The sequence below is a fragment of the Neospora caninum genome, chromosome Ia (genome assembly GCF_000208865.1).
Source record: "Neospora caninum Liverpool complete genome, chromosome Ia".
NCBI lineage: Eukaryota > Apicomplexa > Conoidasida > Eucoccidiorida > Sarcocystidae > Neospora > Neospora caninum.
In genome coordinates this window covers 1,341,448-1,368,224 of record NC_018385.1, presented here as the reverse complement: position 1 = coordinate 1,368,224, position 26,777 = coordinate 1,341,448, and the positions used below count along the sequence as shown (strand labels likewise).

The 26,777-nt window shown below is 55.2% G+C and overlaps 1 protein-coding gene across 1 annotated transcript; it reads right to left on the bottom strand.

The window, feature by feature from the left end:
* Nucleotides 1–1,318: 1,318 nt before the first annotated feature.
* Nucleotides 1,319–26,494, bottom strand: NCLIV_001450 (hypothetical protein; the record flags this gene model as incomplete). Its single annotated transcript, XM_003879643.1, has 26 exons — nucleotides 1,319–1,462; nucleotides 1,965–2,487; nucleotides 2,788–3,378; nucleotides 3,811–5,260; nucleotides 5,666–7,786; nucleotides 8,194–9,059; nucleotides 9,224–9,684; nucleotides 10,185–10,556; nucleotides 10,924–11,130; nucleotides 12,063–12,290; nucleotides 12,612–13,208; nucleotides 13,434–14,315; nucleotides 15,067–15,278; nucleotides 15,538–15,642; nucleotides 16,116–16,273; nucleotides 16,595–17,062; nucleotides 17,350–17,612; nucleotides 17,891–18,265; nucleotides 18,549–19,718; nucleotides 20,166–20,374; nucleotides 20,695–20,989; nucleotides 21,527–21,736; nucleotides 22,265–22,660; nucleotides 23,006–23,879; nucleotides 24,527–24,982; nucleotides 25,533–26,494. 26 exons carry the CDS (start codon nucleotides 26,492–26,494, stop codon nucleotides 1,319–1,321), a joined length of 14,595 nt encoding a protein of 4,864 aa, XP_003879692.1.
* Between the last annotated feature and the right edge of the window lie 283 nt (nucleotides 26,495–26,777).

Here is a 26,777-nt window from a genome sequence, read left to right as displayed (position 1 = left end):
CGTATTGGTCTCCTGGTTTACATGAACACAGGACCTCGCGTGAAGTATTGCTTGAGGGAGAGCACTCGTCTTTGTATACATCAGGTGCTTTATGTGAAAGACTGAAATTCAGAAACGGAGTAGACTAAGAGTGGGCCAGTTCTGAGCAGACTGCCTCGAATACTCGATCGTGGCCCTACCGATACCGTTTCGTGTTGAAGCTGCAGCACAGGTTAACGGCTGAGTAGGCGGCGAGTCCGCATCGGACAGCAAAAGAGTAGATGTAGAGGGAGGGAATCGAATGCCGGTGACACCAACCCTGGCTCAGTTTGTCTGGGCAGACATACAACCACGTGATACATGTTTGTTCCCTTAAAGTGCATCTAGAGAATGGAATGCTTACTGACAGATGCGCTGTCGCTAGGTTAGCTGGCCTGGATTTGTGCCCATCTGTTTCTGTACGTAAAAATTACGTGCGCATCGATCGGCCTTCGAGGCTATCCATATTGTCTTTGCCTCCCCAGAGCAACTGTAGGCAGCACGCCTGGCTCTGTTAGGCAAAAAGTAAGGCATGTAGAGACCAGGACACTACAGGAGTTCTGGAGTGTCGCCGGCTACCGGCACTTTTTTCTCATATGCTGAGACCGTTTGTGTATGGGTTTCGCGTATTTCTCCTGCCTGAAAGGGACGCTAAATATGCCAAGCAGAACAGCTGCTTTCTCGTGAACACGTACACCCGCGCCTTGCAGCATCCTCGACGAAAGAGAGGAAAAAGCATGAAATAATTACACGAAGCACGAGCTCAGTGCCTTTTCTTCAGGTTGCATCTCGAACTGCCGCCTACGGCAATAGGAAAACAAATAGAAAAATAGCTTCTTGACCCTTATCCTACTGTGTCATTTCTGGCTGTGCTCCCGGAATACATACACATAAAGACACATTAATAGCTAAATTTACACGCTATCCCACATACTGTTCTTCGCAAACAAAAAGAGCAAACGTGTTACAAGTCACTCCATAAGAAGAGAGACGTGCCGCGCTGCACCCAGACGTCGGAGCAAACATCGCGGGGGAATGGAAGCTTGCAGAAGGCCACCAGTTCTCTGTATATACACACACAGAAAGCAAAACAGTGTTTATACCCTTTGCGAAGAAGAATCCGTTGACAAAGCTCTTAAAATACCGCCGAAACGCGTCAACATATTATCTCTCGCACAACTAGAACTGCATCTGCGTCTGCTCAGCATATAAGCACCTACGCAAGGGTCTGTGTGTTGATACAGAAACCCCGGGAACGGGGAAAACCTGTAAAAAGTATAGAACTTATCGTGTTCATGTCTTACGCTCTCGAGTGGTTGAGGAAGAGTGGAACATCCAAGGGCGTCTGATTTGAGAAGACCATTTTCGGACCCTCGTCCTTGTGCCACCATCGAATCGCCACGGGCGGCAAAGAAGCCTTCAGGCTCTCTGTCAAAGTTAGACACTGAATGGAGCAGACAGAAAGACGACAAAAGCATAGCCCCTGTTCAACTCGCAACACTCTCCATCGTGACCATTGATAAACATATATACGCAGCCGTACACCAAAGTAAAACAACACCTCTACAGAGAGAGGACAGCACGTATGACCAGGCGTTGAGTCTACACAGGGCGATGGAGGTGCTGATACAATCTGAGGATTAGAATTGTTGGCGTCAATCGCGCGAGCCTTCGAAACATTTTGCACACCAAACTCGCAAGGCGGTGAGGACAGCCTCTCAGCAATACATTTTTGATTTCCGAAACGTGTCCGGGAAATTGGTTTTCCAGAAAGTAGAGGTTTCCATTTTAAATCCCCCTTCGATTAATATTTGCGACGAGAATGCATATTGAAAAACTTGAGTATTCGTAAGAACCCCTCGTGTTTGCACGGGAGAAAGAAGAACCTTTTTGGAAACGCACGTGTCATTATGGCCAAGTCTCGTTTTCTCAAGGTTCCTCCTTACCTTTCCTTGCGTGTCCCACGCAGCTCCTTCGACAGTCACGCCGGTGATGACGAAAGACTGGTCATCTTGAGGCTCGCCGACCCCGATTTGGACTTCCATGGCCAAGTCGTCGAGAGACCATCCCTTTGCTTGCGCCACAGCTTGGCGCGAGGCAGTTAAATACGCGGACGGATACAAGAGCCCTCCCAGCCAGACGCGTCGCTGCGTGAGTTCGCCGCCGTCCGACTGGCGACTCAGCGCAGCGCTCAGTTCCTCCGGCTTCATCCGCTTGGGGGCGTCTTCGATCGCGTTCGGTCCGAAGCTCTGCGCCACCAGCATCAAGTGCTTCAGCCGCCGACTGAAGTCTTCGATCCACTCCGCGAGCGTCAACTCCGGAGCCGACGTGAAGACGTTCTTCCATTCCGGAGGCACCTCCGACGAACTGATGTGTTGTGCGAGGTCGCGCAGCGCGTTCGTCAACTTCGCCTCGCCTTGGCAGACAAGAACCAGCTGCGCGAGCGCGTCGTGGATCGTCGCCAACAGCCTGCACAGACCACGCACAGCCAGCATGCACGCGGGGCTCAGGGCCACATGCGCCGAACGGGCCGAGTCGCGCAGGACAGCAGACCGCAGACGACAAAGACACGGACGCACGCCACCACAGCGCCCCTTCACGTCGACACCCACCGGTCCCCAATCCGCCAACCGAAAACTCGAGCCCGCACACGCCCCTGAACTTTCCCGTTTTGGGTTTCTCCGTCTCTCTGTCCCCAAAACACGCCCGGCTCTTCTCCTCGCGTGTTTCTCTCTTCCCGCTGTGAACCGTTTCCGGAAATGGGCCCACCGTCTGGCGACCGTCGTTTCGCGCTCGAAGCACCGGAACATCGGATCCTTGACCGTTTCTTCGGTGCGCCGCATGTCCGGGACCGCTTCCGGCAGCATGTTCACCATCGCCTGGACGCCAGGCAAGAGATCCGAGAGCCAGGAACTTCCGCCGGCGCCGGCCATCTCGGAAGACATCTGACTCGTCAGCTGCGCCGAGAGACTCGCTTCGTCTCCCCGCCCTCGAGTCTGCTGGCGCGCGCCAGGCGCCACGCTACCCTGCACGGCGATCGCCTGGAAATCGTGCGCCTCTTCGTTACCGCGCAACAGCACTGCGGCCCAGGAGCCGACGGCTGCGAGCGACTGACGCGACGCCAGGAGACGCTCCGCATGCGCAGAAAAGCCCAGCCAGGTCGGGCTGTCCACGCTCCATAGCTGGTCCGCCCACGCCTCGTACGCTGACGGCTGCTTGAAGAGGTCTGGGGCTGTCAGCAGCTGCGGCACGGACAACGAGTCCGACCCCGTCTCTTCACTCTCCGCCATGATGTTCAGCGGGAACGACGCGTCAAAGGCCGCCGGCTGGAACAAATAGTCGACCAGCGAACTCAAGATTCTGCAGAGAAATTGAAAAGGGAAGACGGAAAAGATAAAACGAGAAGAGAAAAAACGGGAATGAGACTCTCCCTAGAGCCCCGGACAAGGCAGAACCTGCCTCGTCTTTTCGGTTCGCGGCGCGAACATCCTGCGTGTTCCGGAGGCGCAAAGCCTGTGTTGCTCTCCCAGTTCGTTCCCTTTTTTCATCCGTCCCTGTACCCCGCGCCGCAGCACCTCTCGTCACCAGGCATGCGCCCGCCACGCACTGCGTGTCTCGCGCCGTCGCTTCCGCCCACCCGTGACTCCCGGGGTTCCCCTCTCGATCCCCGCCAGAGTTCGCGCGTCTCCGTGCACAGCTGACTCCCCCATTGTTTTTGTTCTCGCGTCCTCCCTTTTCCCTCTCTCGCTGGTGTTCTCGCGTTTCCTGTTTTGCTCCCGCCGAAACGCTCACTTTTGGTCCACGGGGTTGTCGAGTCTGCCTCCGTAGCAGACTTGCTTGAGGAGGGTGCGAATAGCCTCCCATGGCAGTCTCTCGGGGGCGATGAACTCGGCCATCATTTTGTCTCCAGGTGCGCCTTTCCCAACTGCGGCGACGGCGTCGACCCACGAGTTGATGATTTTCAGCGCACAGACTTGGTCCGCGTCAGAGAACTCGTACTTCTTGCACCAGCCGACTGGCGCGTATCGGCGTCTCTCCAGCACGACTGCATGCAGGAAGGCGAGCAGGAACTGGAGTCTGCTTCGCGCCACGAGCGGCGGTTTCCCCACGGAGACGCCGGGGTCGGGACTGGCGAGGCCTTTCTTCGCCGCACTGCCGGCGCTTTCTGCGTTCATCGTGGCGTAGGACCGGAGCAATGACGCCTTGACGCCGGACGGCGGCTCGAAGACAAAGGTGTAGGAGACGCGCATAAGGTTGAGGGGAAGCGCCGGTGTCGCTTCCATGGTCAAGAAGATGCGGAAGTTCGAGTGGACGCCCTGCATGCGGTACAACTGCTTCTCCAGTCCCTGCAGCCACTTGGTGGACAGGTGGACGTTCTTGAAGAGGACCCAGTGGCCTTGGCGAGACGCCTGGCCGATCGCCTTCTCGGCGAGCAGGAAACCTTCTTTGCTTCCCATCGCAATCGAGGTGAGGGGTTGGTTGTAGGCTGCAGCCAGCGCCGTAACTTTCAAGCTCGGATCGAACCCAGGAGACGAGACGAGCGCGACGGGGACAGCTGCCCCGGCCTGGGTCTGAATCAAGTCGTAGAACGCGGCCTGCGTCAGCTCCGGAACCGTCAAGAAGTTCTCGCCCAGCACAGCCTCCACGAGTGCGGCGAGCAGCAGACTGACGCGATCTGGCCTCAGCGCTCGGACCAAAAGAATCTCCCGCAGCTGCCGCAGCCACTTGGCCTTCGTCATCTTCCCGCCGACCCCAAAGACGCCGTCGTCGTCCGACTCCGCAGCAAGGACGCCGCTCGGAACCAGCTTCTCGGGTTCCGGACTCGAGAGCATGGCCTTGAACGCGTCGCGGTGCTCCCCCATCTGTCTCTCCAGGCCCGCGAAAAAGGGCAAAAGCGACAGCTTCTGCAGCGCCTTCATCTGCTCCGCGTTGATCCCCCCGTCCAAGTCGTCCTTCCACTCGCGCCGCTCCTCGTCGCGCTTCTCCGCCGGAGACTCGTCCCCGGCCTCCCCGTCCGCCTTCCCCTTCAAAATCGTCCCCGCCAACAGCAGCTGCATCTCGGCGCTCCAAATGGACGCCTTCAAGTCGATCTCCGCGCGAATGTGCGCCATCTCCAAGCCGACCACCAGGCGATCGCTGTAGCGCAGACCCGGCGCCAAACGCTGATACGCCGTGCTAAAAAGCTTCTCCATCAAAAACTCCAAACGCGCCGCGTAGTCACTCGAACCCACCTTCTCCAGATCTGGGTGACGCAGCGTGTCGTCCAAAATATCTACATTTCACACACACACGCACATGTGCACATATATATATATATATATACATATATACATGTGTATGCATGCATATGCATGCATGTATATACATATGCATATATATATATATATATATATACTTTGACGATAGGCATCGCCACCTTTTACGCAACCACAAAATCTGGGGTCTTCTCCCGTTGCCGCAAATGCACATCGCAAATCTACCATCGACCTATCTACATATTCATACAGTGCCCACATATATATATATATATATATATGTATATATGAATACGTATTTATACATAACTGTATGTACATAACTGTGCAGCATTTCCGTGAGGTTTGGAGAGGTTTTCGGAGGGGAGAGGTTTCTGGCGGCCTTAGCTTACTGAGGAAGAACCGTAGGTCGTATTGGTAGAGAAAGGAGATGCACGAGAGGTTGAGGAGCATGAAGTAGATTCGTCCGGCGGCGAGGGCCCAGACGAGGTACATGTTGCTGGTTTTTTCGACTTCCGCCATGACGTCTTCGGTGCGCGCAGCTTCTCGTTCGACTTCTGCAGCTTGCTGTTTGAGGTTTTCCATGGTTGCGAGGACGGCGTCGTCGTCGAGGATGTTGCCTTTCACGTTGGAGAGCGCCTGGAGGAGGCCGTCTTCGAGTTCGCGGATCTTCACTTTGAATTCGCCCTGGAGTTTGAGCATGTCTGTGCGGCGTTTGTCGACATCGGGGCGTTCGCTCTTTAGAATCAAGTTCAGACACTGGTTCACCAGCGACGAGGGCGTGAGCGTGAAGTTCACGATCGTCACGCGACTGCAGAGGTCGGGCGTGAACTGCGCCGTCGGGTCTCGAGTCGCGAGGAAGAGCATGAACGCGGGCGACAAGTCGATTTCGGCGTCGCCGACCGTGATCAGTTCGCGGCCGCCGAGTTTGTGCGTCTCGCGGTTCAGCACCGAATTCAGGATCGGGTCGACCTTCTCCACGTCTTGGACCAGCAGGGTGGTTCCGAAGCGCAGAGCCGCCTCCAGGGCTTTGAGGAAGTTCTGATCCGTGAAGGACGTCTTTGTCAGCTTCTTCGCCGCCATCAAGTGCGTGAGGAAGTTCGTTGCCTGTCCCGCCGGGTCGATGACCAGCGGGTAGCGCAGGAAGCGCTTGAGAATGATCGCGTTTTGAATCGACAAGTCGTCGGGCGGCAGCCCGCAGGCGACCCACTGCAGGCGCTCCGAGGGCAGTGAGAGGAAGTCGACGTACGAGAGGTCTGCGCAGAACCGGACGCGCTCGACTTTGAGGATTTGTTGCCACTCGTCGAGCAGCCGCTGCCGATGCGCGTACTCGAAGAAGCCTAGGTACGCGCAGAAGGCTGCAGCGAGCAGCGAGTCGCCGATGAACGTGAATCCCGCCTGGCACAGCGCGTCGGACTGCTCCAGCCAGCGGCCTTTCTCCGACCCGAGGTTCTGCAGGAGGCGCATGGAGCGCGCGCACTTCTTCTGGACGTCTTCCATCTCGCGCTTGATCAGCTGGACCTGACTGATCAGCTGCGCGTAGTCCTTCTTGTACTGCTGGAGCTTCGCCTCGAGTTGCCCGATCAAGTCTTGCTGCTGGAGCAGTTCCTCCTTGTTCTTCAACGCCTCGACCTCGAGCACTTCGATCTCCTTCTGGAGCGGATCCACCTGCTCGGAAATCGTCACGAACGCCACGCTGCTCTCGACCCACTTGGCGAGTGGCCCGGCCGCCTTGCTCGCGCGATTGATCTTCTCGAGGTCCCACTCGCCGCCGTGGATGAACTTGGACTGGACGCACCTGCGCGTCGCCGGCGACACGCAGCTGCAGTCAAAGTTCACGACCTTGGTGATGAAGTCCTGGTTCTTCAACACCTTCCGCGCGTCCTCCCAACTCAGCGGCTTCTCGCCTGCGTCGGTGATCAACAGCGCGACCGCCTCGACTGCGATCTTCGCCATCGCCGGCGGATTCGCCATCGACTTGAGCTCGTCGAGACTCTTCTTCGGAATGTTCGTCACCGCTTCCGCGGCCTCCTGAAGCAGCGGCTCGACCTCCGCGAGTTGCTTCTGCACCACTTGGCGACGCTCCTCAATCACACCCGTCTGCTCGTCCAGCTTCCGGGCCAACTGCTCCGCGCCCCGCTTCTTCTCCTCCGCCTCCGCCTGCTGCTCAACCATCTGGCCCATCTTCTTCTCTGCCTCCTCGTTCTTCTCCGTCAACACACTCTCCTTCTCCGTCAGCTCGGTGCGCATCTCCGCGACTTGCTCCTCAGCCACGCGCAGCGTCTGGAGACCGGCCTGCAAGTGCCGCTGCTGCTCGCCAGTTGCGTCCGCCTTCTCGCCGACGAGATTCACAAAGTGGTGCAGAAAGTCGAGGAAGTCGCGGGGCGTCATCCAATTGCTCTTCTTCCCCGCCCGCTGCAACTTCTTATTGTTCAGTGCCACTGCCGCGTGAAACGCGACGATCGACGTCGCTAGACGCACGCGGCGCGCCTCGTCGTCCACATCCACCGGTCCTGAAATCGCCACAGAAAGCGCACACGGGAAACGGCTCGGGGTTCAAAAGGTAGGATGGACTTCAGGTTCAAAGGAGCCTTGAAAAAACGCACGCCTCTTGACCACGAATGAAAAGGCAGCACGGCAACTCCCACACGTCGGCGAACCCGCGTGCCGTCCCGACCTCAAAAAACCTAGACTCCAGTCGGGAAGTTTGACATCCGAAAGATGGGCAGAATACGCGAAAACGCGACAGACATCCACGAGACCTAGCCGCAGAGAGAAGTCGACATCGACAGCGGCAAGCGTCCTTTCCGCGTGTGTTTTCCACGTGTTTCTCTTCCCTGTTTCTGGGAGGAATTCGCGTCGTGTGCTTAACAGCGACGCGATCCCCAGAGTGTGTCGGCTCCGCGCCGCGAGCGCGTACCTGAGGCGTCTTCGCCCGTTTCGGTTTTTTTGTTTTCGACGGCCTCGATATTCACACCGACAGCCGCGTCCGGTTCGAAGCCTTCGGGAGGGAGGAGGATGGGTGAGGTGAACGCCTTTGCGACTTCGAGCATGGCGCGTTCGTTCCAGTCGCCGAACCAGTCGATGACGCAGCGGTTGAACAAAGCCGGAGAGGTCGCCTGGCGGTTGTAGAACTCCGGGTTCGCAGGGTTCATGGTGAAGATGATGTGGAGGTTCCGCTGGACAAGGCGTGTGAACCGCGCAAAGATTTCGCCGGACTCGTTGCTCAGGTACTCTCCCGATCCGTACGCCGCCTTGCACTCGTTGATCAGGGCCGTGTACTCGTCGCCTTCAAACAGGCCGGGTACTTCGCCCGAGGCAAGCAGCGCGTTCATGCGCTCCAGGAAGGCCGGGCCGAGTGCGTTGCTCTCGTCGAGAATGAACGCAATCTTCTCCTCCTTGATCGCGGCGCGTTTCATGACCACGCGCAGATCCTGCTCGAACGCCGCCGTGTTGTAGTTCCGCCCGGCCTTGATCTGGAAAATCGACAATCCGTTCATCCACGCCACGAACTTGGTCAAAATCGTCTTCCCTGCGCCGGAAGCCCCCACCAGGAGCAGGTGCCCGAGCGGCTGACGCAGCACGCGGTCGATTCGCGTCACGTGCTCCAGAACCTCGTTGAAAAAGACCAGCTGAACGTTGAACACTTCCTCGTTGAAAACGCGCAACTTGCCTTGCAATAACGCCCGCAACTCCTCCCTAGACACCTCCTCGTAGCGCTTCGTCACCAAAGATGTGAGAATGATCGGACGCTGCAACGCCGAAGGATCCACGCCGTGGAAGTGCCTGAGGAAACAAGAAGACATCCACGGACGTTAAGCGCAAAGATCTCCGCACAGTCGTCACAAAAACGCCCAGACACACACACAGAGGCACATCTTTGCCTGTGTTTGCGGTACGCCGACGTGCAAATCCTGTATAGCGTCTTCGATCCCGAGATGGCGATTTACCTAAGCGTGATTTCGTCGATCATCTGATCGGTTTTCTGCCGCTCCGCTTCGTGGACGAGACGGTCGGAGAAGATGCGCAGACCCTCGTGGGTGTAGATTCGGACCATCATTTTCACGTCGACCTCTTCAGGCTCGAGACGGCCTGAGTCTTCACCTCGTGCGCCGTCGACGAGGCTCGACGCGAAGAAGTTCGACACGCCTGCAGTCTGGTCCCTCTCGCCTTTCAACACCCTGCTGCCCGTTTTCTGCAGGACGCGGTCGCCGCCTTCCAGCGCCTCCGCCATCGCCAGCTTCCACCGCGTCAGTTCACGCGGCGAATAAATGTAGTGCGGCTGCATGTCGACTGTGAAGGCCCGCGAGAACTCGTCGTAGAACTCAACCATCGAGTTCGTCAGCGCCTCTGCATGCGCGCGAAGCTGCGGGAAGGGTCGAAGCATCGCGCGGTTGAAGGTGCCGTAAATCTGCAGAGAGAAAAGTTCAGAAAGACGCTCCGATGCGTGAAAGGCGCGAAATGACGGGACCGAGAGGCGCACGTCTCGACCCGGGAACGGAACCACGACGTCCGAGACACACATCTCCCGTGTGTCGAGAAAGAAGCCGCCGAAAAGCGAGGCCGCTTTGAAACGTTTTTCATCGCGCCTTTTTACTGCCTGCATGCGTCTCTGAGTGTCTCCGGGCGTGTTCCGAGATTGCCACCCTTCTCTCTCTCGCATCGAGCCGAGAGCACGCTCCGCGCTCGACTTCACCGCGTTCGTTCTCGTGCGAGAACGCCCCCGCTCCAGAGCCGCACCACAAGCGAGCGCAGTCCAAAGCCTGAGCGCGGCCCCGCCTCAACACAACTCTCGTCGCCCGACTCCCCGCTCGCTCGGTCTCTCAGCAGCAAGGAAAGTTGGTTCTCAACTAGGCGGTGAAACCTGCACCGTTTTCGGCCTCCTTCCAACTCTGCGTTCGCGGCTCTCACCTGTCGGAGGGACTCGGTTCCCGGGAAGTCGACAAAGAGGAGCGGCGCGAATCGGAGGAACCGATCGCTCATCGGATGCCGCCCTGCGTCTGTCGGCGGGTTGCATGCGCCCGCGAATTGGACGCGCTCGACCTTCACCCAGACCCAGGGTCCGCTTTGCGCCATTTGCGGCATGAGACGCCAGAAGCCTCCCGTCTCGGTGATTTCGCGCATGAATGTGATCACAGACTGCGTGCCGTACTTATCCGGCGACGGCAGGTTGCACTCGTCGCAGAAAACAATCAACTTCTTCCCCGGCTGCGTGGGCCTCATAATCACCACGCCCTTTGGAGACTTGGTGAACTCGCAGTACTGATCGAAGGTCTTCAGGAGCTGAGGCGTGGGGAACGAACCCGAGAACGAAACAGACATGGCAAGCAAGACACGGGCAAACGCACGCGCAGCAGTTCAGTGTGGGAAAAGGGACACAAACGGGGACAGGGAGGAGACGGCGCCTGGAGACGGAGAGACGAAGCGGGCGACTCAGAGCCACGCCGAGAGGCACACGCGCCGCAGACTGGCAGAGAGGGGCGGGGGAAGAAGAGAAGCGGGTGACACCGGACGGCACGGCAAGAGAAGCACGAAAAGACTGGACGGCCTCAAACGGCGAGGGACTGCCTGGAAGCAAAGAGAGAGGAGAGAGAAGCGCCCGGGACTAAAAAAGGCAGGAGCACGCGAAAGAGAGAGCGGACAAACTTACCACTTGCGGCGTCGTTCCGGAAGAAAAGTTGAGGAAGGCGATGTCGAAGTCTGTTCTCTCTTTCAAGACAGACGTCAACGTCATGGTCTTTCCCGATCCCGGCGGGCCACAGAGAATGAACGGGCGTTGCTCGTCTAGCCAGCCTTCGACGACATGTTTGTGTCGGAGAGTGTCGACTGTCTGAATCACCAAATTCGCATCGGCGACCTGAGAGAAACACAGAGAGAGACGCAGGCAGGGGGAAAGACACGGCCGCACTGCGTCCGGGGGAAAAAGAGGAAAGTCGCGCACATGCGGAGAAACCAAAAGTCGGAGACGTTTGCCGCGACAAACGCCCCCGCGCTCTGTGCTTCTTCGCAAGCGAAGGCTGGTTCGCGCTCCTCAGCAGCACACCCACATATGCACATTTACACCGACACTTGTCTATATGGGAAGAGGAGTATGTTTGTGTTTATTCCATATGCACATTTACACCGACACTTGTCTATATGGGAAGAGGAGTATGTTTGTGTTTATTCCATATGCACATTTACACCGACACTTGTCTATATGGGAAGAGGAGTATGTTTGTGTTTATTCCATATGCACATTTACACCGACACTTGTCTATATGGAAAGAGGAGTATGTTTGTGTTTATTCCATATGCACATTTACACCGACACTTGTCTATATGGAAAGAGGAGTATGTTTGTGTTTATTCCATATGCACATTTACACCGACACTTGTCTATATGGGAAGAGGAGTATGTTTGTGTTTATTCCATATGCACATTTACACCGACACTTGTCTATATGGGAAGAGGAGTATGTTTGTGTTTATTCCATATGCACATTTACACCGACACTTGTCTATATGGAAAGAGGAGTATGTTTGTGTTTATTCCATATGCACATTTACACCGACACTTGTCTATATGGGAAGAGGAGTATGTTTGTGTTTATTCCATATGCACATTTACACCGACACTTGTCTATATGGAAAGAGGAGTATGTTTGTGTTTATTCCATATACATATTTACACGTCGCGTCAAACTACATGATTTTAAACACATTCATGTCTTATGAAAGCCTACATATACATATATATATATATATAAATACGGGTGAACATGGGAAAAGTATGGACGGGGGGGTTACCTGATGCGGTTCGATTTCGACTTGTTTCACTTTCTCTTTCCACATGTGCCACGCGCCGTCTTCGACGCTCGGCTCGAAGTCGAGGAGGGTGACGTCTCTGCCGTCGGCGTCGTCGAGAGCGGTAGGCAGACGAATCGGCGAGAGGCGCTGAATTTCCTTGGTGAAGTTCAGGCGATTCGCCAGCGACATGGAGCCTCCGAAGCCCCAGAGCATGGCCAAGAGCAGCCACTGGACACAGAAAACACACACGCAAACGCATCCTTCTCACCCACAGACCGCGCGCGCTTCTCCACTGCCTCGCGGCAAAAAATGGTGGGCGAACGTGTGTCTCTCTGGAGTTTTGTCTCAGTCTCAAATTCCTCGGCAGCTCGCCACCCCAGGAGAGCACGCGTGCTTGTTTGCGTCCTTGTGCACACACGGCGCGCGCACCTTGACGAAGAAGTCCTTTGCGACGTTTTCCTCGGGATCCTCGCCTTCGCCTTTCTTCTCGGTCTGGTACTCCGCGAGTTTCGCAATGCCTTTCTTCAACAGCGCGACGGTACTTTCTACCAGGCGGACGTGCGTGGGGACCATTATGTGTTCGTAGCTCATCGCGCGCGCGAGAGCCTCACAGACGAACCCGTCCTTCTCAAAGTACGGTCGCCATACTTCCGCGGCGATGTCGCAGAGCTGCGCTTTCTCGGCCTCCACGCCAGTGCGGAGAGTTGCGACGCCGCCCTGTCCGTGAGATGCCGAAGACTCGCTCCGAGTCAGTTCCTTTTCGGGAGTCTCCCGGTCGTCGTCTTTCTGCGAAGGCAGCCGCCCCAGCTTCTGCATCGCCTGCGTGCCCTCCAAACTGCCCATCTGGATCTTCGACAAGTGGTGGCGGAAAAGCGTCGAGACTTCCACAACGGAGTCCGAGAACCACACCATGCCGCAACGACTGACTGTCGCCAGCGTCGCATGCTTCAGCGTGTCCACCTCGAAGAGCAGTCGCACGTTGCTCGGAATCTGCAGCCGCTCGCCATTCGGCAAGGTCAGCAACTTGTTATCGTCCAGAACCGAGTTCAGATTCTCGGCCCATTCCGGATCCACGTCGCCATCAAACACAATCCAGTGACGCTTCAGAGCGCCAGGCGCAGATCCCGCCTGCTGCTGAGCATTCGCCTACACACAAACACAAAACACCCTTTCTACCAAATACCCATGTACTTACACATATATACATATACATACATATACATATATATATGTGTAATTATGGATACTTATATATTTATATATATGTAGTGCCGATCCTCGACGTTGCGTTGCAAGGGCAATCGGATCTCTCACAGGTTACATGTTTGGATGTTTCTCGGTCGTTTCGGCGTGTGTTTCAGGTTTGGTTACCTGTAGGATTTTGCGTAGAATGGCTGTGAAGACGCCGTCTTGCCACTCGAGCGTGGTGGAGTCGAGGCGACCGTAGAGTTGTTCCTTCGGCACGGCTTTGGGATCGAGAACGTGGGCGTGTCCCTTGATCCCGTCCAAGCGTTCCATGGCGTCGAGGAGAATTCGCCACGCGGCGGACTTTCCAGTGCCGACTGGGCCGACGAGCATGACGCCGTGCTGGAGCTTCTGAATCTGGTACAGCTGGAGAATCTTCTCTTTCCACTCCCCTTTGCACTGCATGTGGCGGCGCTGCGCGAGTCGTTCAATTTCTTCGCAGAGCACCTTCTCCTCCAGCATCGAAATGTCTGAGCCGGGGAAAACTCCAGCGAGGAGACTGCGGAGCAGCGGAACGTCTTGGGCGACCAGTTTGGGGACCACCGTGTCGCACACGGAGCGCAGAAGGAGCGTTTCCTCCACCTTCACCACGCTCGCTTCGCTCTCCTCGGGCGCGGACTCGGCGCCCTCGACGCTCGACAGGCGATCCTGCAGCCACTGCCGCTTCAGACTCCCCGCCGAGTTGAGAGCGGACTTGAGCGAGCGGAGACCAAAATCGTAGTGAGGCTGCTTCGACAACTGCCGGTCGCACAAGTCAAACAGCGAGATGATTTTGCTCGCCAGACGCTCGGCGGAGCGGAACCCCTGCGCGAAGAGCGTCACCTGCGCAATCAGCTGCTTGTCCGGAACAATCATCGCAATCTCGCGGAAAAGCTGCTTCAGGTTGTCTGGCAAATTCGAACGGCCCGCATACCCCGGATTCATCGTCACAAAAATACCCACATTCGGAGACAACTTCACCTTCTTGTCCAACAGCTCAATCGACGACAAACCTTCCCTCAGACCAGTCTGAAAAACAAACAAATGCACGGCGAAAAGAAAACGAATTCCAGTCATCCACACATATGAAGAGTGATATATATATATATATATACGCAGAGGATTATATACAAACATATGCACATATACATACACAAATATATATATATATATATATGTATATATATATATATATATATATATGTATAAATGTATATGCATAAACGCAGACGTAGGTATCGAATTGGAGGACTATTGCTTGTATGGATAATGTGGAGAATCCTTTCCAGTTCCGTGTCCTTCTCCCACTCTCTCTTTGGCAAAACGTGCCTGGTTTCGCATGCGACCACCAGCTCACACAGCCACAGACACGTGTTCGTATATAACCCGAACCGGTGGGCACTGGGAGAATCTGCAGGCGGAACTCAACGTCTCCATGCATGCATTCAAACATATATATAAATGCATTCTTTTGTTTGTGTGTTTGAAGAGCTTTGTCGACTTGAGGCTTCGGAGCGCGATGAGTCTCCGCGTGTCGGCGGAAGTCTCCGCGTTTCCCTTTCTAAGAAGTTGGTGTTCTTCCGCGAAAAAGAGGCATATTGAGTAGCAAGAGGACATAGAAATATGGAACCAAATACAAAGAGTAGATAGATAACTTTTCCCGTGAAAAACCTATGTTAGAGCACGTGGTAGTGAAGACACGTTGGAACATTTATGCATAAAAGTAATCGATTTGAAAAGCAAACGAGTCTCCAGAACCATTTGAAAAGGCGATGCTCACCTGAATGGTGAGAATTTGCTCGGAGACAGCAGAGAGGATTTTCTCGTCGAGACGGTTGAACTCGTCGAAGCATCCCCAGGCGCCCACTTGGCACAAACCAGCAAACAACCTCCCCATCGCGTTAAAGTCGAAAGTCTCATCGCAGTTGAAGACGAGCGTGTACCGCCCCAAAGCAGTTCCGAGAGCTTTCACAGACTCGGTTTTGCCAGTGCCTGTAAAAACAGAGAAAAAGCGCAAAACCTCGTCTGACGTGCCCACAGTCCAATTTCACACACCTCGATAGGTCTGTTTTTATCTGTATATATATATATATACAAATATATACACATATATACAAGTATATACAAGTATATACAAATATATATGTGTATACACTGGTTACATATGTATGTCCAGATCTGCACTATTTTGCGCTTGCATGTACAAAGAGATATAAACGTAGAAATGGTGGGTATGTTTGTGTGCGCGAACCTGCGGGTCCGAAAGGGTTGCCTCCAAGTTTCATGTTGAGGGCTTGGGTGAGAGTCAAGAAGCACTTGTCGGTCAACGGCGTCTGAATAAGACGCTCGGCCATGCCTGAAGGGAAAGGACAAAGCCCGAGGCAAGGTGAGAGAGCACAGCGCGGAGAGCGGCAGGCGAAGTTTCCACTGCAGGCGCGCGCGAGTCTTCACAGAGCACGCGGTCTATGGCGACGCACACACACCGAGTCACGGCACGGGAACGCGATGGGAGAACAAAGAAGACCCGCGGGAAGCAAAGACACCCAAGAGGGCGAACAAGAGAGAAGAGACGGAAGAGAGAGAGGAGAGAGAGAGAAGAGAGGAGAGGGATGAGAGAGAGAAGAGAGGAGAGGGATGAGAGAGAGAAGAGAGGAGAGAGAGGAGAGAGAGAAGAGAGGAGAGGGAGGAGAGAGAGAAGAGAGGAGAGGGATGAGAGAGAGAAGAGAGAGAAGAGAGAGAAGAGAGGGAAGAGAGAGAGAAAGAGAGAGAGGAGAGAGATGAGAGAGAGAAGAGAGGAGACAGATGAGAGAGAGAAAGAGAGCCTCCCACCCAGATATTCAAAGCCGTAGGAGAGAGTGGCGTCGGCCATGGCGATGCGGAGGGAGTTTTGTGGCAAGGCGTTCTGGGTCGGCGGCGTGAAGTAGAAACGCATGTACTGGAGCCAGCGGAAGTCGTCTTTGGCTGTGACGCCTTGTTCGATGAGAACTCTGTTCACGAACACCGCAGCCCAAAGAGCGACAAACCCTTGGAGCACGAGCATGGCCTCTGAAAGCACATCTTCCTTTTCTTTTATCCATTGGCCTTCTCCCGTTGAAAGTGGATCGGGGCCTTCCCTCTTCCCGCCCGGACGAAACGCGAAACACTGCAAGAGCACCCTTCCCCCCTTTCTGAGTTTGTTTTCTCTGTGTTCGCTCGGCGGCGATCCCCACAAGGAGGAAAGACCTTTGATTTGTCACCACGGGAAAGCGACGATTCTACGGTCTCAGCTCTCTCCCCGTACCACGCAGTTTTCGTGGGCTCCCACGCACCTGCAAACGTCGCGCTGGTGCACCAACTCGGTGATGATTTGGACCATTCGCTGCCGGACGGTGACGCCGACATCCATGACCACTCGGTCCGCGAGGAAGCCCAGCAAGTTGCAGGTGTAATCGAGGACGTCTGTGGCAAGCGGGTGAGGCTCCTCTCCTCGTTTTTGTGTCAGGGCCGCCTCGACTGAGCGTGTCCAGGAGACTTGGAGTGCAAGGATGAGCGCCTGCAGCGGATAGGCGGCGATCCAGAGGAGGAACGGGTGGTTCGTCACCGCGCCGTCGGTCTCCTGGCACGAGGCCAGCAGCTTCGGCATGTTCACTTGCTCCAGCTGCGCGATCGCCGACGCGAGATTCTCCGCCAACGTCACAATCATCTGCTGCTCGACCGCCCCCAGCCACTCCTTCAAGGACGCGTACTGCAAAATCGGAATGGTTGTCGAAAACGGGACACTCTCCCCTTCCTTCGAACTGAAAGAACACAGACGAGCGTTTCGCAAACCGCACAAATGTGCGAGGAAAGCTGAGTGACTTTGAAGGAAGAAAGACACCGATTCACACACTTGAAACGATATACGCACACACGCCTCCAATAGAGAGACCGAGACACGTCGATGTCTAGATCCCTATGGATTAAGAAATATATAGAGATATATGTGTGTGCAGAAACAAACAGCGAACGTTGACAGGTGCGTTGGGTGATTCGGGTGGCTCTAGTTGGGTCTCCCTGCAGATTCGTTTTCTGGACGTTTCCCGACCTCATTCCGACGATGATAGCGCCGTTTTCGGGGTCGGTGTCGAGGACGGCGATGCCGGCGAAGAGCTTGTTGATGTGTCTCTGAACAACCTTCACGTCTCGCGCATTGCCAATCATTTCGAGGAGATCTTCGTCGCCGACAAAGTAGAAACGCGCAAACTGTTCCCTTTGCTTCTCGAGGTACTCTCCGAGCGCCTTCTGAATGCGCGAGAGAAGGTCCGAGAGACGTTCCAACTGCCTCCCCAAATCGTCGACCGCCGCCACCTGGAAAGACGGCACAAAAGAAAGCTACAGAGCCGAGAAGAACGTGAACCCAAGGAAACCTCGTGGGGACCAGATGAGGGAAGATCTAAAACGAAAAAACGGGACGGTAAACGGACGCCAGAACGATCGTGCTGTTCGGACTTCTCCCTTCTGCTTGTTTCCATCGACCTTTCTTCTTCTCTCCCTCTGTCTTCTCTCCCTCTTCTTCTCCCTCCGTGTCTGTGTCGGTCCCACGCAGAAGATTCCCCAGCCCATGTCGAGCATTCCTCTGCGCGCACCTCCATGACGTTCTTGACATTCGCGGCTTTCTTCATGATGTTTTTGAAGTCTTGGTCGATTCCTTTGAACCGATGGTGCTCCTGGGGCAGGAGCATGGGAATGTCCTGCGAACCGGTGAAGACGCCCTCAAGGTATACCCACTTGCGCTGGACCTCCACCCAGCTGTCGAGCAAGCTTCGGAGGCGGTTCAACTTGTCTTCCCACGTCAGTGCCTCTTCCTCAAAGATCTTAAAGTAAGGCGACATCTTCATCGACTGCAGCGCCGCCAGCTGGTCGTCAATCAGCTGAAAAAGATCCTCCCACCCCTTAACCAACTTTGTCTTTGTCCCGTACGCCACAAACACCAACTCGCGGTCTTGCCACGAATCTTTGACCTACACACACAAAAGAACAAGGCACGCAAAGTATGCATGAAGAGGAAAACAAACTCCATATACAGCAACTCCCCCATACATATATATATATATATATATGTATGTGTGGGCATGGGGCAGTGTTTGTATATCTGGAAACGGGAGAAGCCGCGCGGAGAGGCCAGAGTGAGTAATAAAAAGTTTTCTTTCTGCCTGCACTCGCCTGCAGTCTCTCTCTATACGCAGCCACAAAGGCTAAACACAGTGCTGCAGACGTCGGGTGTTCTGAGAGGTCGTTGCTCACCTGTCGCAGGAATTCCTCAAGGGCGGTTTCGCCCTGGGCCTGCACGAGGATTTCTCTGACCGCGGCTTCGTTGGCGGGGAGGTCTGCGTGCCAGAGCAGGCCGAGTGTGACGTCTTGCAGCGGTTTTTTGATTTTCAAGAGGCCCAAGATGAGTTTCCAGTGGCGCTCCTTGAGAGCATCCGTGCGCAGGTCGGTGATCAACAGGTTCAGCTTCAGGAACGTCGTGAGCTGCGTGCGCATTTCCTCGAACGCGTCGTACTGTCGGAACCGCGAAGGGACCGTCTTGATCTTCTCCAGAAGCTCCTCGAGGCGCTGTCGCACCGTCTTGGGCACGACGCTCGCCCACGGCGTGTCTCGAAGAGCACTGACGTCGTCGAAGAGCGACCCGAGCGCGCTCCATACGCCCTTCATGTCTCGGATCTCTTCCGCGAGGCTGTCGGGGGTGAACTGTTCCTCGTCGCCTTGCGCGAGGTCGTCGAGGCCGAGGACTTGCTTCGCTTTGGAGCCGAACGCGTACTGCTCAGAGAGCTGCGTCAACTGCGTCTCGTAGGTCGCCAGCACCTGCGTCGCGTGCTGCGGAGACACGTCGCTCTTCACCGGGCGGTGCGTCATCCACTCCGAGTAGAGATGACTGAGGCGGAACTGGACGCGGTCGTTGTACCGCTTGACCATGTCGACGATTTGCTCGCGATTCTGCTCCACCAGCAGCGCCTGGTGATGCAAAATTTGCTGGAAGGTTTCGAGCTCGCCCTCGACCCTGTCAATCCACAGCCAGTCGCTCGGGAAGGCGAAGCGCTGGCCCTCGAGGAGTCTCTCACTCGCCCGGAGACTCTCGACGGCGGCGCCCCACTCCACGTCCGCCTTGGACGCTTCCTGCAACTTTAGGAGAAAGCGCGTGAGGTTCGAGACGAGCGAGGACAGCAACGCGTCAGCCTGCGGGCCTACGTCGTTGACGAACGCGTCCATCTGAAACTGCGACATGGACAGAAAAGTGACGGCGGAAATCGACGTCTCCGTCGGGTCTTCCGCGCGACCTTGCTCCTCCAAATCCGTCAACAAGGAATGCAAATGCTTGTAAAACGCCTCGCTGCGCGCCGCCACCTTCTGAGCAAACGCATGCAAAATCTCCCGGTGCCAACCGTCGTACTTGACGTTCAGCTTTGCCTGCGCCTGAAACACGAGAAAAGAGAGAAAAAGGGTATGAGAGAAAGAGACAAAAAGCGGTAAAACAAAAGTGGAAAAGACTGGGCGGACACGATTGAAAAACGCGAGTTCTGGGATGCGACAACACCGCTCTTGATTTCTCACATCGAAACAGCTCTTACGCTTTACGGTGCCTCCTGCTTCACCGCACACGTGGACACATTGAAACATCCACAGAGAAACGTACTAATATATATATATATATATATACATAGATAGATAGATACATAGATAGATAGATACATAGATAGATATAGACAGGTAGATATATGTATATAGATGGATAGCTAGAAACGCACGCACACTTATGTGGACCTGGTTGCATGTGTCTGCATGCACGGGTGTATGTATTGGTGTGCGAAATGCATGCAGCGAGACACGTGGAGAAAAATGGAAACGGGTTTCGATGTTTACTTGTTGGTGGTCGACTACGGTTGCGCCGAATTCTTCTTGGTTTTCGTGCGTGTCGAAGGTGCTTCGCGCGGCTTTGATTTCGTTCAGAAGATGCTGCCATGTCTCGATGTCGTCGCAGAGTCGGCCTATCACCTCGTTCACGTCCACGTCCCACAAAACCTGGTACTGGAGCCATGTTTGCACGTACGCCTTCACCCGCTGAATGTGAGCTGTACACCCCAAGGCAGCAAACGACACTCTCGCCTTCTTCGAGGACGACGCAGAGACAGAGAAAGGCCAGAGACAGCACGGAACTCGCAGATAAAGGAAGAGAAGAAGGCGACGGGCGAGAGATAAAAGACACGTAGAAACACGTCCAAGGATTTACCTCTCGGGGGCTCAACTCGGAACGCAGAGCCAAGAAAAAAAAACACACGTTCTCCGTTGTTCTCATTTTCCTTTCACTTTCTTCTCTCGTGTTGCTCTGTTCTCAGTTTGTTCTTTTCTCCTTTCCTCTCTGCCTTGGACATTTTGCGTGTCCTCGCCTTACCGTTGATGACGTCGTACGCGTGGTAAAAGACAGTGGGATCTACAAGTTGCGACAGGTGTCTGTACGTGCGGTCTTTGCGGAGTTTCGGCCTCTGTAGACTTTCGTCCTTTCCGTTTCCTTCTTCGTCGGAGCTTCCGGAATCATCGAATTCGTCAAAGGCAGCCGCACTCGCGCCGATCCGAGACGACAGCCGAGGCAACAAACAAACTGACGCGATCGTGTTGTGCAACTCTCCCATCCAGTACTGGTGCGCCGCCTCAACTGGGGGGAAGACTTGCAACACCTGGTTCCGCAGCTGAGAAAAAATCCACAAAAACGCACGCTAATACAAGCATGAATACATATTTTCATATATACATATGTGTATGGACGCATATACAAATATGGATGCATATCTGCGACTACGATGATGTTCGGACCTTTCTCCAGACTGCGGAGCAACTTCGTCCGGAGGCACGACTCGAAAGAAAACGGCGGACGAAGAGTGCATGTCTAACCGTCGAAAAGCGACTCTCGCGGAAGACAGAGATTTGTGATCGATGCATGGACGTACGGCCAGCGCGTTCTCTACAGCGGAGTTGCACATCCCTCACTCAATACGTATATATATATATATATATATATTACAGGTATCGATCTGTATATATATGCATGTCTCCAGATGCCTGAATAAATCTATATATATATATATATATATATATGTCTACAGATATCTGCATATTTCGTTCAATACCGGTATGTCGCAACGTAATCGACTGTATAAATGTGTATGTCTTGGCCCATTAAGGTGCTCGCACCAGGAGCCACCGCCGAAGTTGCCAGTAAGGTTTACCTGAATCTCAAGAACCGCCGGTTTTTTGACGAGGGAAGTACCGGCATGGGGCCATCCTTCGAATTGCTTCACCCACGCGTTGACGGTGTCGACGACTCGGTTGCGGAGAATCGTCTCCACGTGTCTGTCGAGCAACCGCGTCCACCGGGGAATGTTTGAAAAGTGCTGAAGCTGTTGCTCTTCAATGTGTTTCTGTACTTTCACCAGCATCTGGACACAAAACCCGCACACAGAGACACGCAGCACAACAGCTTCTAAATACACGTATGCGCTGAGCAGGAAGCAGCAGAGACAGAGGCGGTGAAGAGCGAGTCCCATCTTGAAAAAAAAAGGGTGAATTCGCCGGCGAGACCCGTTGGGACATCCCCACGAAAGAAGCACTTCGTGCAAATACGTCTTCCCAGCGGAAAAGGGGAATCTGAAAAGGCTGCTGCAGCTCTAGAGGTCTTTTCTATATATATAAGAGAATAGAGATACTTGTGCCCATGGGCAAATGCGCATATATCTATCTATCTATCTATATATATATATATAGATATATACACATATAGATATATATATACTACCGCATTGATAGATATAAATGCAAATGTGTACATATAAGCCAACACAGGTACATACGTCTATGTATGTATGTCTGCATATATATATATATATATATATATATATATAGTGTCTACAGCACTCTGTGGAGTCGCTTGCCTCTTGGAGCGTTTCTTTGGAGGCGTCGAGAGGGACGTCTTTGATGGCGTCCATGTCTTGGAGCGCGTCTTGGTGGCGTTTGATCCCTGCGTCGACTTTTCCTTCGAAGCTGTACATGACATCGGAGACTTTCCTGACGTACGCCTCGAGTCTATCCGAGTCCCAGCGCAGTCCCATGCCTTCAGCCAGTCGCTGCTGCGCCTCACGTTGGTAAGACGCAACGAGGAGAGCAATGATCGAGTCTCCGGACCTCGTGCGCATGCCGCCCGCGCTCACGGGCGACGGCGCGCACTCAATTCGGCGACACGCCTCCGCGTACGTCCTCAGGACGACGCGCAACGTGGTCACAAACGGATACAGTACCTTCGCTTCGTCAGCCATCACCTTCACCGAATACGGAATGCGAAACTGCAGTGTGTTCAACAGCCGAACCTGCACAAAGACGAAAAGGGGAAACAGCATCTCAGCACATTCAAAACACGTGGCTCATTCCAGATATATATATATATATATAGAGAGAGAGAGAGAGAGATCTATATATATAAAGATATATAGATATTAATGTAGATACGGGCGTGAATCGCATTTGAGCGGCATGTATGGTCACTCCCATATATATATATATATATATATATGTCTACTGACTGTACCTCTGTATACCTACGTCGCGCATATATATATATATATATATATATTGGTGTGTGAGGTGGGGCTCTGCGCGGCTCTGTGTTGACTTGCCTCTTTGAAGAGGGTGAGGAGGTCTGAGTCGAAGTTGACGTCGAGTTCGAAGCCTTTGCCTCCGAGAACGCGGATGACGAAGATGTGTTCGCTGGCGTCGAGGCGCTTTTCGTCCTTGACCATTTGCAGCCAGTTCTCGAAGAGTTGGTTTTGACTCAAGCGCTGCTTGAAGGCGTCGATGTCTTGGCGGAGCTTTTGGCCTTCGACGTGTTGTTCCCAGCCTCGGCCGAGGACGTCTTCGATGCGGCGCACCAGGCCCTCGAGTCTCCGCTCGAGTTGCCGCTCCCAGACGATCGATCCGGCGATCGGCGCCATGTCTCGCGCCTCAGCCATCGTGAGGGTCTCCACGCGCTGGTGGCCGTCGAGAAACGCCTCCTGCAGTTTGCGCAGATCCATCTTCACTTGCTGGATGAGCGTGGTTTGGTACTCCTGGATCGCGCCGCGGACGCGCGGCCGAAAGAAGAGCGCGTTGAACTGCGAGAAGACCCGAAACATCTCGCCAGAAGTCGTCGAGGCGCCGAGGCGGTCGCGCAAACGCGCAGTGATTTGCGACTCGACCCGATCAATCCGGTCGTCGTACGCCTTCCGAGCGGCTTCCCACGCCTCCTGGCCCGCCCGGGACAAATCCAAGACGTCGACAGACTGCATGAGTTCGTACGCGCTCGCCACCTCCTTCTGCGCAGTCAAGTCGCCGCCTGCACTCTCCGAAAGAACCTTCGAAATCACCTCCTTCAGGCGGTGGTGTTGCCGTCGAAACTGGCGCAACTCGCCAAGCCGCTCCTGAATCACCAAGTGCTCGCAGACGAGCTTCGCCGGCGGGCGCTCCGACAAACCGCGCTTCTTCGACTGGTCTCGAACCATCTCCTTGAACTGACGCACCTCCTCTTCCCACGTCCGAAACAACTCGGAACACCTGGAGAAGAACGGGGACAAGCCGCGCAGACACACGCGCGAGTGCCGAGAACATCTCCCGCGCGCGAAACGAAGACAGCCCGCGTCCGAGACACGAAGAAACGACGGAAACCCCAATGTCTCTATGCGAGGAAACCGCGCCGGTGGAATCGAGGCGCGCTGCCTCTGCAGGAGACGCGAGATAAACCACAGACGCGCGCGCGCCCGGAGAAGGTCGCAGAAATGTCTAGACAGCGACGTCTGTATATGTACACCGGAGCGGAGGCAGCTGCAGAGAACAATCTTATGTCTCTGTATAAAGGTTCCGCGATCCAGAACTGTACAGATCAAATCGAATAGAGACATTCTAGTACCTAGGATACAAAAAGCCGACAGTTGGCCTCTTTGTCTGCTGGAAGGCGGGCCACATAGTTTGGGAAATCACTCGCGATCGCGATCGGAGAGTGCTTCCTTCTCGCGGGAATCGATCCCGAAGTATGCACGCATCCCAAGTCGACACGCATCCCAAAGTAAACAACCACCTTTCTCTCCTTAGAAAGCGCGCACAGGGTGTTCGGTTATGTATCTCTGTAGAGCGTCTGGAGTCTGACAGATTCAGAGCCAGGCCGCGCAAGAGGTCCCGGGGAACCCGCCACACAGTCGACTTACCCGCCCGTCGCGTGTTCGAATTCCTCAAAGCTGAGGAGGAGCAAGTGTTGCTGCGAGAGCACGGCGACGAGTCGCTGACTCAGATCTCTGGACAGCGCCTCCACCAAGTGGTAGGCTCTCGAGAGAGGGTACTGCGTCGCGTTCTTCAACTTGCGCAGATGCATGAAGACAGTGCGGACAGCCTGCGTCAGTTGCTCGACGGAAGTTGCGCCGAGCAAGTCGTTGACGGGGAAGTCCCGAATCAAAATGTTCACACTCGCCACCATGTCTGACGCCTGCTTCAGTCCGGCGTCTTGCTCAAACGTCATCGTCGCAAACACCTTCCGCGTCTGCTTGAGCACCTGCAGCGTCAGCTCGGCCTCCGGCGTCTTCAGCTGCTCCTCCACGTGCGAAATGGCCCTCTCCATGCCCACCCAGAAGTTCACTTCTTCCGCCGCGCTGCCGGTGCTCGCGTCTCTGAGAAAAACACACGGAAACCGCGAACGCTGGCCGCGAGATGAGAAAACGACGGAGCGAAGAAAACGCGCGCCGCAAAGAACACAAAGAACAGAGGCGCAGAAGACACAAAAGAGAGACAAAAGAGAGATGAAAGAATGGGAGAGAAGAGCGAGAAGCGAGAGGCGGCAGGGGATGTAAAAGACCAGGCACGCAGCCGAGAAGACGAACGCAAGGCAGGGAGACCAGGTGTGCGTGAGAAGGTGTATCGTGCCCCCAGCGGCTACGACTCGTCGCTTCAAAATCTGCTGAGCGCGAAAGCCCGAGACGAAGAAAAGAAACACTCTGTCGCAGGCCGGCAAGACCTTTCGTCTCCGAAGCGGAAGAAGTGAGGAAAAGACAAGAACGCGCGTTAAGAGGGTGGCCAGGCGTTCGGGTGACGCCTGGTCCGAAACCCGTTCGCTGTCACTCGCGTGTCTTCTCGAGCCGGGACCGTCATCCCCCGGCAAGCTGCAGAAAAGTGAACCGTCTCCCGTTCTATCCCTCTCTTTCCTTGTCGTGTCGGTGTTACCTTTGCATTCGGCAGATCTTTTGGATGTCCTTGATCCATCGATTGACGTGGTTTTGCAGCGCAATGAGGTAGCCGGTGTTGTGGAGGTAGTCGCCCAAGTCCTCGACGGTCGCCTTTCGGCCAGCAGCCTGAGCGGTCTTCACGGCAGCCTCGATGACGGGGTCGACGGCGAGTTGAACGAGAGGAATGTCTACGTTTTGCTGTGCCTGCTGGACGGCGAGGAGCAGCTCGGCCATCTTCTTGTTGACTGTTTGGTGGAGACTGGAACTCGCGACTTTGTTCTGCGCAGGGCCCTCGGCGGCTTCTTCCTGACCGCCCGCCGCAGAGCCGTTCCCGCCAGCCTGCGCGCCGCCCGCCGGCGCTCCTGTCCCCTCTGTCTCCTTTTGCGTCAGCGCCACGTTGAGCATCGGCGCGAGACCCCGCTGCATGTACAGCTGCGTGACGTCGAGGGACGTCTCCGCTTCTTCTCCAAAGCCGCACCGCATCACGGCGAGTTGCTGCCCGATTGTTTTCCGTGCATGCATCGGCGCATGGTGCACAGACTCCCCCGCAGGGGAAGCCTCGTCGTCTCCGACTTCGGGCGAGGGCTCCTGCTCCTCGAGGGAGAACCCTGGGCGTTTCAGGAACGCGACGGAGTTCGCCCGAGTCAGTGCGTGGGCGGCGAACCCCAGTTCGACAAACAAACGAAACTGTTCCTCCTCGTCGTTTTCGTCGGCGGGAGGCTCCTCAGGGCGGTCCCCAGGGGGAGCAGCCTCGGCGCCGCTCCCCGGGGCCCCGTTCTTCTTCTTCGCGACCGGTTCGCGGCCGACGACGAGAACCTGCTGCTGCTCCAAGAGAAACGTTTGCAGCGTGCGGTCCGCCTCCTTCGCGAGGAGCGACTGGAGAGACTGGCGGCTGCAGTTCAGCAGCGCCGGGCAAATCTCCAGCAGAAAGTTGCTCAGCGCGATCTTCTGCCGCTCCATCTTGAACAGAACTCAGGAATCAGAAGGCGACTGCGCGCAACGGCCGAGAAACTGGTCACGCGCGACTCCACTCGAGGCGCACGGAGGCAGGAACATGACAGAACGAGGCGGGAGCGCAGGAGAAAGGCGGGAGCGCATGAGAAACGCGGGAGCGCATGAGAAACGCGGGGAACGAGGGAAAAGCAGAGAAACGCGGGGGGGAAAGTGGAAATCGGGGCTATGGGCGAGCGTGGCTTTCTAGCTACGTACTTGCAGCCATATCCGAACATAGACAGAGAAGTGT